This window comes from Muscardinus avellanarius (assembly GCF_963383645.1).
Source record: "Muscardinus avellanarius genome assembly, chromosome: 1".
In the NCBI taxonomy this organism is placed as follows: Eukaryota; Metazoa; Chordata; class Mammalia; order Rodentia; family Gliridae; genus Muscardinus; species Muscardinus avellanarius.
Window position 1 is genome coordinate 15,324,756 of NC_137786.1, and position 15,644 is coordinate 15,340,399.

At 47.1% G+C, this 15,644-nt stretch overlaps 1 protein-coding gene across 1 annotated transcript in view; it reads right to left on the minus strand.

The window, feature by feature from the left end:
- Positions 1-13,745, minus strand: part of LOC308265227 (unconventional myosin-X-like) — a gene marked incomplete at its 5' end in the record, with an annotated part of 100,295 nt that extends 86,550 nt beyond the window's left edge. Inside the window, 2 exons of the mRNA XM_080698822.1 lie at positions 12,924-13,001; positions 13,578-13,745. Of these exons, the coding sequence (XP_080554948.1) occupies positions 12,924-13,001; positions 13,578-13,745 (246 nt within the window). The remainder of the gene's footprint in view (positions 1-12,923; positions 13,002-13,577) is intronic.
- Between the last annotated feature and the right edge of the window lie 1,899 nt (positions 13,746-15,644).

Consider the following 15,644-nt stretch of genomic DNA (forward strand, 5'->3'; position numbering starts at 1 on the left):
TGACCCATGGGCTGTGCAATCCATCCCATGCACACTCCTTTCCCCGTGTTATAGGGATTTTAAGCTGTTTACCCTGTCCATAGCTCTTTAACCATCTCTCCAAAGAGGGGCTGGACTCCTCCAGTACAAAGGTAGAAAACAGTCTCCAAGATGAGTATGAAGTGTTCCCGCTTACATCCTGAAGCCTGCCTATTTTAAAACCACCCATTAACACCAGTGGGGACCAAATTCCACTCCCCCACCAGCCAGCCACATCCCTCTGACTCCGGCGTTGGGCTGAGATGCTGGGTAACATGGAAAGAATGACATTTCTAACCGCCTGTCAGTCCTGATTTCTTTATTAGCAAACAGCTGCTTCCAAAAAGAACGTTGACTCCAGGCATCCGCGGAGGCTGTTCTCTCAAATATCATTCCTACCCTGACCGCACTATTTGTAATGTTCTAGATAAAGACTTCCAAGTGCCTGAATGACTTTATTCTTAATTCACATATCAGAGATGCAACTGTTAGTTGAAAGCTTTGAAATACCTCCAACACACACACACACACACACACACACACACACACGCACGCACGCACGCACGCATGCACACCCACACACACGCACGCAGTAGGAAATCTCCTAAGGCAGACAAGGTGAGAATTTTTACTCATTAGGTTAAAATCAGGACACATGATCCACAGCTCGCCCCCATCTCAGAGCCTGGGCTCCACAGCCTTCATCAATAAGGATTTCACATATCTGTCCCCCAATTTAAAAGAACTGATGTTAAGATTTTGTCATACAACATTACCAAATTAACACAAATCATCACCAGGAATAATATAAATCTCCCAACTTCCAGAGGCCACGCAGAACATCTTTTCAACACGTGTGTATGTGTGTATTTTCCCCTCCCTTGCTGTGGTCCTCCATCTTTTCACTGCAAAGCACTACAAAACCTGTTGACACAGTGCTACCCGATTAAACACACGCCATCTTACCTTCCGTGTCCAAAGGTCTATTTCAACAGGTGTGAAGAGCTGCTGATAAGCAAGTTTTATGAGAATTCAATCTACAACCCACTAGCCAGTTCCCCTCAGCCTGTAAGAAGACAGTTGTCTTTTACCAGGGGAGAAAAATGCATTCAAAATATGCCCTTTGTTCTTGGAAAGTGGGTAAACTCACAATTTTCATAGAATCAGGACTGCAAAGTAAAACCGCTGAAATGGATATTTTGCACCGATTGCTCTTGGCGGTTTCCCCGAGCTCCCAATCTTCGTCCTCCCATTTATTAGAACAGAATTCGCGTGCCCAGGTCCAAGAGAGGCCACCCACAAGCACTTGAAAACAGAATCACAGGCAGACATTTCCCAGACCATCCAAGTCTGAGTGGGGAGAAAAACGTTGCCCACCATATGCAAATCATTATATGCTGCCCTTGTTAAATAAGGTTGATAATTTAATATACAATACAGGCAACCAAACATATGCAGAAAGCGCATGATTTGAGTAAAAACTGCCTTTACAAGAAAGCAGAACATGTTCAATCCTAACATACACATGTTACTAGAACGTGGGCAAGTTTTCATCTTACTCTCTGAGGATACATGAGTATTGAATTTATTCACTAAAAATGTTCTATACATCACAACCAGCAATGTTTTTGCAATATAAAGCACTTGCCCGTAAATTCCCACCTCCTTTGATCTTTAGAGCTATCCTGCAAGAAAGCAAGCAGGTACTATCATCCCGTTCTCCAGCAATGATGTTCACAGAGGTACCATTTTTCTAGAGCCGACCAATGATTGCCTGGTTATAATAAAAACGATGCACTCTCTCAAATGCTGGGGAAGATGGAGAGACGCTGGTGGGGAATATAGTCACTACCTCCACTTTGGAAGACAGTTTGGCCAGTTCTTAAAAGGCTAAACATAATCTTACCACATGGCCCAACAATTCAACTCCTAGCGTCAAAAGAAGTCTCAAAGCAGGTGTTGTATGCAACCCTAGCGGTATTTCACATAACAGCCAGACTGGAAACAATTCAAACGCTTATCAACGAGCACAGAGACAAACAAAATGCGGTAAATCCGTGAAACGAAGCTCCTCATAACAATAACAATAATACTAATAATAATCATGGACATTCTCCAGTAGAGTGGATCTAAAAAACTTTACGGTGAGTGAAAGATACCAGACATAAAGACTACATATTGTACCGCTTCCATTTAATAAGATTTCTAGAAAAGGGAAATCTTCACACAGAAAGTAGATCAATGGCGCCCAGAGCTAGGCATGGGAGACACATTGAACAAATAAGAAAAAGGAGCTAGAGGGTTATGGAACCTTCCTCAATGCGGATCTCAGTGATGGCTGCGTGGCTGTAGAAGTATACTAAAAAGCCTTCAACTGTGCGCCTACCTTGGCAATTTCAAATCATTTAAACTTCTTTTAAAATGTTGACTTCCCAGCCTATTTGTACACAAATATTCTTAGTCTTCCACAGTAGGAAAACCCAACTCTGTTTCTATAATTAAGAAACGGAGACGTCAAGAAACATAAAAAAAAAAAATCCAAGGATAGGCGTGGCAGTGCATGCTTGTAATCCCAGCATTTGGGAGGCTGAGACAGGAGGATCACGGTGTGCGGACAGCCTCAGGTACTTAGTGAGGCCCTTTGTAACTCAGTGAGACCCTGTTTCAAAATAAAGACTTAAAAATAGGACTGGGGGTGTAGCTCAGAGGTAGAATGCCCCTGAGTTCCATTTCCAGTACAGAAACAAAACCAAACCATAATGATTAAATATAAGAACAGAAAAGCTCTATAATTCTGAAGATCCCATGTCGATTCATTAAGTCCCTACTCTCCATTAAAATAGACGGGGCCGGGAGCCCACCCCAGAGCCTTGCCCAAGCTAAGGGTCCCAATCTAAGATGAGGCTGGAGAAGACTGTATCGCTGTGCTCAATTATAAGTCCTTCCCCATGGAAAATCTCCTAAGTCCCTGGCCCTCGTCCCCTAGGCAGGACAGATGGTCAGGAGCCAGACTTGGCTATTGTCTGTTCCCTAGGACTCCTTCCCATTCCACTCTACAGGAAAGTGAAGTCCACACCCAAAGTCTAAAATATTGACCTTCCGGTTCGTTACACACAGAAAACTCCCCATCCCTGCTTTAAGTTAACGAGGACAGTACCATCACCAGAGATTTCAATCTGCTCCTGCCCTTCTAAAAACTATTCTATTTCTCTTGATTTTAAAAGTGATTTCCCACCAGGCGTGGTGGCGCACGCTTGTAATCCCCGCGCTCGGGAGGCTGAGACAGGAGGATCGCGCAGGTTCGAAGCCAGCCTCGCTGGCTTAAGAGACCCTGTTTCCAAATAAAAGATATAAAATAGGTCTGGGAATGTAGCCCAGAGGTAGAAGGGCTTCCAGAAACCCCAGTACCACCAAAAAATAAAAAAATAAATAAAAAATAAAGTGATTTTTCCTTCTTGAAAAATAAGTTTAAAAATAAGGTAGAAATACGACTCTAAAAAAAAAAATGTTGATGGACCTTGAGTGCCATGTCAGGTGACATGTCCTAATCACAGACTCACAAAAAAAAGAGAACGTTCTTTAGCCGAGGAGACAAATCCATCCTACCCCTAGGACAGGGCTTCAGGCCTATGGCTCTCCCACCGTTCACCCGGCCTCTTTAAATACTAGAGTATAAGATTTTCTAGGAACTCAAAAGATAAAGTCACAGTCCATTCCTAAAATGTGGTCTACTTTCTTTTTCTCACAAAATTTTAGATCCGAATTCAGCAGCCAAAGAAGTTGCCTGCTTCCTGGCTGAGGCAAGCTGGCTTCAGAGGTCTCTGGTGTTTAAGCCTTGGGGTGGGATTCGGGGCTCCTGATTCTTGATGAACTCCAGAAGCTGAATGCAGACAATGTACTGCGGTACTGTAGATTTAAGTAGCACTTTTCCTTCCTGTTTTACATCCTCCCCCCGTTAGAAGTAGGAAAATCTAACTTATCAAGTGTTTTTATTTTTTTCCTAATTCTTTTTTTTTTTTTTTTTTTTTTGGTGGTACTGGGGTTCCTGGAAGCCCTTCTACTTCTGGGCTACACTCCCAGACCTATTTTTACATTTTTTTAAAATTTGGAAACAGGGTCTCCTAAGCCAGCGCGCGCGGCTGGCTTCGAACCTGCGCGATCCTCCTGTCTCAGCCTCCCAAGCGCGGGGATTACAAGCGTGCGCCACCACGCCCGGCTTTTTCCTAATTCTTATTACTCAAATCCACATCAAAGGACACATGGTTTTTAGAACACAAGGTTCTTTTTTTTTTTTTTGGTGGTACTGGGGGTGGAACCCAAGGGCTTTCTACCTCCGGGCTATACTCCCAGCCCTATTTTATATTTTACTTGGAAACAGGGTCTCACTAAGTTGCCGAGAGCCTCATTAAGTAGCCGAGGCTGGCTTCGAACCTGTGAGATCCTCCTGTCTCAGCCTCCCAAGCGCGGGGATTACAAGCGTGCGCCACCACGCCCGGCGCACAAGGTTCTGATATAAGTTTCTCAACCTCGGCATTATTTATATTTGGGACTAGATGGCTTTTTTGTTGTTGGAAGTTTCGAGGGATCATTTTAGCTGAGAAGCGCTGTTCTAGGATAAACCCAAATTCTAGAACCGTAGTTAGCAGACGAAATGAGTTTTCAAAAACATTCATTATGAGCAACCTAATAAACTGAAAGCAGACCCTCTTGTCCCAATTTTTTTTGGGGGGGTAATGGAGATTGAACCCAAGGGTGTTCTACTTCTGAGCTACATCCTCATCCCTATTTTATGTTTTATTTTGTAACAGTGTCTCACTGGGTGGCTGAGGGTTTTGCTAAGTTGATGGGACTGGCCTCGAACCTGCCACCCTCCTGTCTCGGCCTCCCGAATACTGGGATTACAAGCATGCCCTACCATGCTTGGCTGTCCTGTCTAAATTCTGTAAATCTCAGCAATCACTTGAGGCTGGATCCCTCCAGATAAAACACACCTGGGGCAGACCTAATTTGCGGTAGCATTAAAGCTAGATGCACAAGGACGGAAGGAATGCCGCTGCGGCACGATTCGAAACACCTGACCAACACGAGGAAAACAGCCACAGAGACCCGAGGTCTGACGGCGGAGCCAGAGGGACTCTGGTTATCCTCCTCTTTGCCAGCTGGGCAACTTCTAATTTCTTCTTCCTTATTCTTTTTCTGCCTCCTCTTTCTCCTTTTTCCTCTTTTCCTTTTTATAAAAGGGAGTTGACTTTCAATGTTGGTATGAATATGACTGGAACTAGACAGACACAGCATATCCACTGTGCTGTTACACCTCGGCCACTATTTCAACCCCAAGTGCTCACAGGCCCCAGTGCAAAGCTCCTTGGGCAGCTCAACTCGGTGCAGACAAGGATGGGGAGAGGAGCACGGGGAAGGGCGCCACTGCCCCTACTGAATAAGCAGGGGAAATGCGGACACTGAAAATGAAAGAGAAGAGCCAGGCCGATGTGGTGGTACGCACCTATAATCCCAGCACTTGGGAGGTGGAGACGGGATCAGAGGTTCAAGACCAGCCTCAGCAACCTCGTAAGACCTGTTTCCAAATGAAATGGCTGGGGTAGGCCGGGCATGGTGGCGCACACTTGTAATCCCCGCGCTTGGGAGGCGGAGACAGGAGGATCGCGCAGGTTCGAAGCCAGCTGCGCTGGCGTAAGAGACCCTGTTTCAAAAATATAAAATAGGTCTGGGAGTGTAGCCCGGAGGAAGAAGGGCTTCCAGGAACCCCAGTACCACCAAAAAAAAAAAAAAAAAAAAAGGCTGGGGTATAATTCAGAAGTAGAATGGCCCTGGGTTCTATCCACAGCACTACAAGAATAAATAAATAAATAAATAAGAAAGAAAAAAAGAAAGAAAGAGAAAAAAAAGAAGAGTTAGAGGCATATAACTAGAATCCCAATATGTGGCAGACTGAGACAGAAGACTGCAGGTTCAAGGCCAGCCTCAGCAATTTAGCGAGACCCTGTTTCAAAATTAAAAAGGAGCTGCGGTGTAATTCAGTGGGAGAATGCCCCTAGATTCAATGCCAAATACCAAAAAAAGAAAGAAAAAAAAAAGAAAAAGAAAAGAAAGAGAAGAAAAGGGACAGCCCAGCATGGTGGTGCACACCTATACTCCCAGAACGTGTGAGGCCGAGACAGAAGGATCACGGGTTCAAGGCCAGCCTCAACAAGACAGCAAGACCCTGTTTCAAAATAAAAAGGACTGAGGGTGCAAGCGCAGAGGTAGAATGGGTTCGATCCCCGATACAGGAAGAAAAGAAAGAGAAGAGACGGCTGCCAGCGGGTTAGCAGGCTGAACTTACACGAAATCAAAGGGCAGGTGCAATCTACGCCTGCGTCCCTGGGACGGCCACCCTCCTCTTTAGCAGGGACTTGGAAATGAAGTGAAGACGCACAGAGCCACTCTCCCCAGAGTATCCTGGGCACGCAGGCATCTCCAGGCAGCGGTGGCCTACACAGACCCTGGCCAGCCAGCCTGCGGCGAAGGCGGGACCCCCTCCCCCGAGCGGGATCGGCCCCTGTGACTCATTTCCTTGTCTCTTGGCTGCAGGCTCTGGACGTGAGGTTGGCAAGCGCTTGCGGGCACTGACTCAGATTCCCATGAGGGCAGCTCAGCCGTGGCTGCCAAGGCTCTGAACGGCACACGGTGGTTTAAGCTCAGAGACAGAACTCGCTTGGTGATCAGGCCCACGTGCCACCCTGCAGCCAGTCCTGAGCAGGGGAAAGGAGCGGAGGGCAGCCCTCGGGAGCACACAGCTGGCAGCACCGGCCCGGGGGCCCCAAGTTTGCACCAGCCTTCTGTTGGCTGTGGAGCAAAGATGGGGTCATTTTTTTGTATAGGGAGACCAGGGGCAAGCATCCTATGCTCATCAGAGCTGATGCCACCATTAAATTCCAGGAGAAAGAGTGTTGCTGACATTCTGTTTCAAAATAATACCACAAGCTAAGCTGGGTGTGGTGGCGCACGCTTGTAATCCCAGCATTCAGGAGGCTGAGACAGGAGGATCACGGTTCGCGGCCAGCCTTAGCTACTTAGTGAGGCCCTCTGCAACTCAGTGAGGCCCTGTTTCAAAATAAAGAATAATGCCAGGCGTGGTGGCGCACGCTTGTAATCCCTGTGCTTAGAAGACTGAGACAGGAGGATCGCACAGGTTCAAAGCCAGCCTCAACTACTTAGTGAGGCTCTCAGCAACTTAGTGAGACCCTATTTCCAAATAAAATATAAAAATAGGTCTGGGAGTATTGGGAGTATAGCCCAGAGGTAGAAAGCCTCTGGGTTCCACCCCCAGTACCACCAAAAAAAAAAAAAAAATTGGGCTGTGGGTGTAGCTCAGAGGTAGAATGCCCCTGGGTTCCATCCCCAGGACTGCAAAAATAAATAAATAAATAATAAAACAAAATAAAATTATAACACAAGCTGGGCATGGTGGTGCGTGCCTGTAATCCCAGTACTTGGGAGGCTGAGACAGGAGAATGGCAGGTTCAACCAGGCTCAGCAACTTGCCGAGATCTGGTTCAAAATTTAAAACGTAAAAAAATAAATAAAAGGGCTAGGGGTGTCATTTGGAGATAGAATGCCCCAGGTTCCATCCCTAGTACCAAAAAAAAAAAAAAAAAAAATCTGTGTTGTTAGAGAGCATAGGGGTAGACATGCTCATTTGAACACCTGGCCTATCTCGTCTCTTTATTCATAGGGAATATTATATAACACAAGCAGCAAAAGACCAAGACAAGAAAAAAACATAAATAAGATTTTTTTTTAAAGAGTGTATAAGTCAGGCGTGGTGGCGCACGCTTGTAATCCCCACTCTTGGGAGGCAGAGACAGGAGGATCGCGCAGGTTTGAAGCCAGCCGCGTGCACTGGCTTAGAAGACCCTGTTTCCAAATTTAAAAAAAATATAAAATAGGTCTGGGAGTGTAGCCTTGAGGTAGAAGGGTTCCATCCCCAGTACCACAAATAAATAAATAAATAAATAAATAAATAAATAAATAAGTGTATAAAATGGTCCCTGCTCTAAGAACTCTAAACGCAGTGAGAAGTTCTCTTTAAGGGACCCAGGACCAGTTGGCTGGCTTGGGGACTGCATCCGGGTCTCCTTTGGGGGAAGCAGCAGGAGTCATGGAGCAGGGAGGGCGACAGCAACCCTGGGAGATGTCAAACTCCTCAGGAAAGGCAACAGCAGCGGGCCCTGCCTCTTGTTTTGTAGTTTACCATTCCTTCCTACTCCTGACAAGAACGATCTTTAAAAAGAGATGAACTACAAATAAACAAAACAGATAAGATTGTCTTAATGAAATCCTGGTGGAGTTCCGGCTACCATCTGTCTTTAGAAAAAATACACAAACTCACTCAGAATAAGGGTTGGTTGTTACTTCATCAAAAGGAGCCCCCAGAGAGCACAGGAGGAGATAAATACACTTAAAACACGGATTTCTCATCTCGGTTACATACTTAGGAATTAACTTCCTTACAGAATTTTATTACATTTTAAAAATAAGTCACTGTTTTTCATAAAGCCACGCGGCCTAAAATAAAAAACACAGAAAAGATCTAGTCCAAAAAAATACACATACTACAGATGGAAAGAATACAGAGGATCTAGAACCTTCTACCATTCTGCTGCTAAGGAGGATGTGAAGTGGTGTCGTTGCTGTGGAAAACAGTCTGGCGGTTCCTTGAATGTTAAATGTAAATAAAGTTCCCATATGACCCCAGAATTTCACTCCTAGGTATGTGCCCAAGAGAAGAAATGAGAAAGACATGTCCACCAAAACTCGTGACAAATGTTTACAGCAGCACTGTTCACAAGAACCTGAAGGTGGAAACAAGCCCGAGGGGATTTTTCTGAATGTGGTATATCCATACAGTGAAATATTATCCAGCAACGAAAAGGAATGAAGAAGCCTGGCATAGTGGTGCATGCTTGTAATCCCAGAATTCAAGAGGCTGAGACAGGAGGAATGCGGTTCGAGGACAACTACTCAGCTACTTAGTGAGGACTTCTGCAACTTAGTGAGACCCCGTTTCAAAATTGGTAGGTCGGGTCCCTCCCCCTACATGACCCTTCGGTGGGGACAGGAGGCAGAACCCTAGAGGCCAGAAGCGGAGATATCGGGAGAATCCAGGTGCCTCGAGATTCCAAACATTGCGAGACAGACTCTCCAGATGTGTGGCTCGTTGGTCCCTTCCCCCATGGCCTGCTAACTCCCCCAGGGTGCCAGGTCCGAATAAAGCAGCAGCTTTTGATAACCTGGCTGGTATTTTACTTCCTTTTCGCCTCCCTAGCTCCATTTTCAACGTTTCAAAAATAAAGATAAAAAATAGGGCAGGGGGTATAGTTCACAGGTAGAACGCCCTGGGTTCCATCCCCAGTACCGCAAAAAAAATAAAAAATAAAATAAAATAAAGGAATGAAGAACCAATAACCAATAGAAGTTACAGCATGGATAAGCTTTAAAAGTACTATGCTAAGTGAAAGAAGCCAGTCCCAAAGGACTATACTGTATGATTCCATTGATAAGAAATGTCTACGAGATAGATCAAAACAGAAAACAAATTGGTTGTTGGGAGCAGCTAAGAAGAGGGGAGAACAGGGACTGACTGATGGTGTGAAGTTTCTTTCTGGACCTAACACAGTGTGATGGGATGAGGGGTACTGATAAGTGGACCATGAAGACACGAACCCATTCCTAGGGTTATGGAGGGGTGCCTTTGTTACAAAGTGGAGCTCTTTCAGGCACCCCTGCTCCATCTTGCCACACGACGACCTCTGTCACAATGAAGTAAGGAGGCCCACACCAGATGCCACATCAGAACTGTGAGCTAAATAAATTAGCTTTATACGTGACCGAGTCTCAGGAATTTATTATGACAAGAAAAAACGTAGACCAAGACAGCAGTGATGTCAAAAATGACTTAATCCAGGGGTGTCAAGATACCTGAATGGAAATCCTGGCTTTACCGCATCTGAATCGAGTGCTCTGGAACAAATTAACTTCTATGGGCCTCTATTTATTTACTAACAGAAGAGGGAAAATGAATACAAACTACCTCGTAGGAACTGAGGGGCTTGAGTCGGGGCTAACCCTGAGCGTGCAGGAGGGGGCAAAGTGGTCCCCGTGATTCACTTAAGCACCAGGTCTTGTGCCAGAGACCCAGACAGAATGAATAAGACTCACCCTGCTCTCAGAAGCTCGCAGTCCAACAGGAAGGAATGCAAGCGTGACTCCACAAAAACCAATTTGAGAACGTGTTGAGTCCCAGACCCCGGGAAGAATCAAGGAGCCGCCTCACGGGGCAGGGTTCTGCGACCCGATTGAGCCAGCACCCCGCCCCCCAGGCACAGGGAAGCCCCGATTTGAAAGGCCCAATTCTTTGTAAATTAGCCAAGCACCAGCGTAGGCTAAGACACTGTAAATTGGCTTATTTGGTTCTACTTAATCACCACCCATAAACTATTAACAGCTTACACACTGAACAATGCAGGCATTCACCTTTGTCCAGCCCAAGAACAACCAGCCTCAGAGGCTAACCCACCCAGTCTAGGAACCCTGCAGAACTAATCCCCTCCTCCATAAAACGTGGGCAAAATTATTTTGTTATACAGTACGATATACTTTTTCCAAATTATGTTTACACGCACATGGGTAATTTTAAAGGACCCGTTTTCATTTCTTTCTCAGCCACACAAACTTAGAAACCCTGGCGGTGGCCTTCGGTGGCAGGTGAGAGGCGGGAGCTGGGACTGCAGGTGAGAGGCCAGGGCCAAGCCCAGGTGGGCTCAAGTCCCGGGCTGCCAAACAAATCAAGCCTGTTCCTTCCGGGGCAGGTGCCTCGAGGCTCTGAGTCCTGAAACGAAGGAAAGACAGGTCCTCCCCGTTCCTGCAGTCGGCAGCTTCTTCTCTGCCCCTGGATGGCAGGCCCATCTGGACCAAGGTGGCCCCGCTTCAAAGTATAGATGGCTGCTTCCCCTCAAGGGTTCCCAGGAAGCGTCTCTTCCTGGAGATGGTAAGAAGGGACCTCAGGCTCAGCCCAGCCAGGGAAACTCTGTCTGGGAAGCCCCGAGGAGCTGGCTTGGGTTGGATTCCAGCAACCCTGCCCCCCTCTCTGCCACCCCACGATTCGGCACATCACCCCCTCCAAACCCACAACGCTCAGGTAGCAGCAGGGGAAGCAAGGGCGTGGGCAGTCTGTGGGTCAGGGCAGGGGCGTCACTGGGGATCAGGTTGTCCTCCTGCCTCTGACTGCGGGTGACAGTCCCAGGTCCGGCCTCTTTCCCATCAATCTCCTGGTCTCGCTTCTTCTCTGGGAAACGAAGCCCTTTTCCCCATCACGGGCTGATGGAATGGAAGAAACTATAAGTGAGGGACCAGTGGTCAGGTGATTTTCAATAGACTCACAGGGGACAAAAAGAGTCTAGAAGGGGGGCGCTCAGACCATCAACCCGCTGGGGAACCCTGACCTGCTGGCAGCAGCCAGAGACTCAGTCCAGACGTGAAGAAATGGAGTCGCAGCAGCTGGGTCCTCAGAGGTCCCCTCGTCATTCTGGGGAAGCGCTCCTCTGTTAAGCCGAGCCAGGGCCCAGGTGATGAGCCAAAGTACCCGGGGCTCCTTTCCCTCCCGCCTGCAGATTTACTAATTCAATGATACGCAGACCAGGCCACCTCTGCAAAAAGCCTCATAGGAGGCAAACACTGGCTTAAACACAGAGCCACTGGTATCCTTTTGCTCCAAACAAAGCCAGGAAGGGAAGGAGGGAAAGAGAGATGGAGGGAAGGGGGTGGGAGGAAGGGAAACCATATAAATATCTTGTCTGCAAAACGAAGCGCATTGCTCCTCAGGAAACAATCACTGCATTACAAGTGTCTGTTTTGAAATTATTTAGTTGAAAGGCCAGGTAGCGTAACACATGTTATTTCAAAGTTACAGAGTTTCCACCGACGTGCAGACGTGCACCTATGTGCGCCTGTAGCGCCGCCGCCAGCTTCCTTACGTGCTGTGGTTCCGATGCGTCCTTCAAACCTCCTGTGTTGGAAACTCAATCCCAGGGCTGCAGTGCTGAGAGCCGGGCCCTTGAGGAGGAGTCAGGAAGGGATTCCTGCCCTTGCTGGGAGTGGGTTAGTCAGCCCTAGGGCGAGGTCCCGATGAAAGGGTGTGTTGTCCTTACTCTTCTGCCCTCTACCACAGAAGATGCCACAGGCAGCTTTCTCCACCACCAAGGAATAAACCAGTTTCTTTTCTTTTCTTCTTTTCTTTTCTCTCTTTTGCTCTTACTCTTTCTTGCTTCCAAAACTATAAGCCAGCCTGCCTGCCTTCTTCCTTCTTTCCTTCCTTCCGGTTGAACCCAGAAACATTCTAACTCCAAGCTATACCTTCAGCCCTTTTTTTTTTTTTAACTTTTTTTTGTTTTGAAATAGAGTCTCACTAAGTTGCTAGGCGTCTTGCTAAGTTGCTGAGGCTCTAGTCTCAAACCCGCAATCCTTCCGTCTCAGCCTCCTAAGTCCTGGAATTATAGATGTACGCCACCATCCCCAGTAATTTAAAGTTCTTTAAAATGTTGCCCAATTCTAGCACAAGACAAACGAAGATGCTAAATATCAGCTAAAATTTTCACTTTGTAAGAAAAAAAAGTCCCGTATTGTCTGATTTAGGGGCTCTGAAATAGCCTTCCGGCTATACCAATAAAATACCATAACATCCTGCTCCAAGATATAGGCAAGATGCTTGAAACAGCCATCCCTAGATGAAGCAGCTCACGGAAACCGGGGTTCAAGCCCCCAACTCGGCCTCTCAGCCGCCAATAAACCAATAAACAAGACTTCTACTCTAGACATATGCGGGGCTCTTTCCTGGTAAAACCCACCAACGAGAAGACCTCGTATGCCACAAAATCCAAACCTTGCTGTTCTCTGAACAAATGCCTGAGGTTGGTCCACAGACCCTAGAAATGGAGAAAAACCATCAGTCAACTCTGCACTTCCACGTAGGGCCTGCGGTGGCTGCTCTCCCAGGACGGGCCCTGGGCTGTAAGACCTGGAGCCACTTTATTTATTTATTTATTTATTTATGTATTTATTTATTTTGTGGTACTGGGGGTGGAACCCAGGGGCTTTCTACCTTCGGGCTATACTCCCAGACCTATTTTCTATTTTATTTGGAAACAGGGTTCGCACTAAGTTACTGAGAGCCTCACTAAGTAGCGGAGGCTGGCTTCGAACCTGTGCGATCCTCCCGTCTCAGCCTCCCCAGCGCGGGGATTATAACCGTGCGCCACTGTGCCCGGCAAACCCGGTGTCACTTTAAAAGGACGGAGCTAACAGGCCTCGACCTCGCTCCGCAAAGAGGTTCCTTTAAATTGCAACCTAGCGATAGCCCAATGCCGCCGGGGAGGCAGACGGAATGGAGAGCTCCCATTCTCTCCAGATCCTCACACTCATGGGGAGTGTCACTAAGACTCCGCAGACCCTCACAATCTCAAGGGCTCCTTGAACCTGTGATGATCTCAGAAAGAGCTGACCACCCACCCGCAGTCCGTCTTGCTGACATCAGTCACCGATGGGTGATAAGCAGAATTCTTCTGGCCTCGCTGCTGGCTCCCGGGCTCCAGGAGCCTGAGCCTCCAGCAGCTCCTGTTCAGGGGCCGCTGGTCCCACGGCAGCCCTTCTTGTCTGCCCAGGAAATTCATAATTTGAGCCACCTATGTAACCCCAAATCTCCTGGCAATCACATTAAAAAGGAAAACCTAAAAGCTGGGTGTGGCAGCGCGTGTGTAGTCCTAGGGAATCAGGAGGCTGAGGCAGGAGGATGACTTAGGCTCAGGAGTCCAAGAACAGCCTGACAGAGAGGACTCTATCTCAAAAAAAGAAAAAGAAAAAAAAAAAAAAAGAGGCCAGGTGTGGTGATGCACGCTTGTAATCCCAGCATTGGGGATTGAGACGGGAGGATGGCAGTTTGTGAACAGCCTCAGCTACTTAGTGAGGCCCTCTGCAACTCAGTGAGACCCTGTTTCCAAATAAAGACTAAAAAATAGGGCTGGAGGTATAGCTCGCAGGCAGAATGCCCCTGGGTTCAATCCATAGTACCACAAAAGAAAGAAAGAAAGAAAGAAAGAAAGAAAGAAAGAAAGAAAGAAAGAAAGAAAGAAAGAAAGGAAGAAAGAGGAGAGAAACCTACAAAGAAAGAGGAAAGCACAATTTTTATTATCAGTTTTTAACCCAATAGATTCAAAATATCATCACTTTGACATATCATCCATATAAAACAGGTATCATAGACCACTGGCATTCTTTTCTCCATACTCAAATGTGGTATGTACTTTGTACCCACATACATGTCAATTCAGAATGACTAAAGTTCAGCCAGGCGTGGTGACGCATACCTGTAATCTCAGTACTTAGGAGCTGAGACAGGAGGATCACCAGTTCGAGAACAGCATCTGCAATTTAGGAAGACCCTCGGCAACTTAGTGAGACCCTGTTTCAAATAAAATAAAATACAACAGAGTTGAGATTCTAGCTCGAGGTAGAATGTCCTCGGGTTTAATCTCTGGTACTAAAAAGAAAAAGAACAGGCACAGTCCCAGGGCTGTAATGCTACCTTGTGGCTAGTGGCTACCATTCTGTGGCAGAGTTTTAGACTCTACAGGCCGACCTGTTCCTGTGTGAGCTTAGGCGGTGTGTGGGCAAAAGACAGATATACACAGAAGTGTAATACATGGAACATCTGCACGAAACTCCCCAGTGATCAGAGGCAAACTACTGACTGGGGAATTAGTCACGTCGCCTGCCCCACCCTAACCTACTTCAGAAGCAGAAAAACCCTCTTCTCCACGTTTGAAATAGTAAAAGAACACGATACATCAGAACTGCCCTAAGAATGTCACTTCTCCACGTCCAGCGTGTAAGAGAATTTAACCAGCTCTGGGAAACTTGGCACGCAGATCGCCCATGACATTTTTTGACCAAAGGGAGGAAGAGAAACATCTGTTTACGCCAGCATGGAACTCCCAACAATTTCCACAGCAGCGTTTTGTACACTCCTGAGCTCTTAATTGTCGCTCGTTAAGCCAAGTTCCTGGTGGTTCTGAGCTAACAAAGAAAACGAGACCTTTAACTATGCAGCGAGCAGCCCAAGGAGCAGCCCAACGTGTGAGCTTTCACCTCGCAGCCGCCCTTGCTGCCTCCCAAATGGGCTCAGATAGTGTTAAGGTTATCCAAGTAGGAGAGAGGCGTGCCCACTCAGCAGCGTGGTCTAAGGCATGTGTTTTGAATTGGCCTTTCCAAGGGCCACAGGTTAGACTCTGGTGAGCATGCCTGGGTAACAGAAAAAAAGAAAAAAGAAAAAAACCACAACCCACTCTGGACCTAGAAAGTGATGGATCTGACCGAACGCAGACAGACTTGCTGACCTCCCCCAAAACCCGCAGGGAGGGAGCGGCTCTCGGAGGCTGACTCCCTTTTCAAAAGACAGGAGACAGCTCCATCCGGTGACAAGGGGCCCAGCCCAGCCATCTGTTCTCAACAACTTCCCAGAGCCAACCCTCCCACAGCATCCTTCTTCAATCGGGGCCACCCCGCAGCCCCTG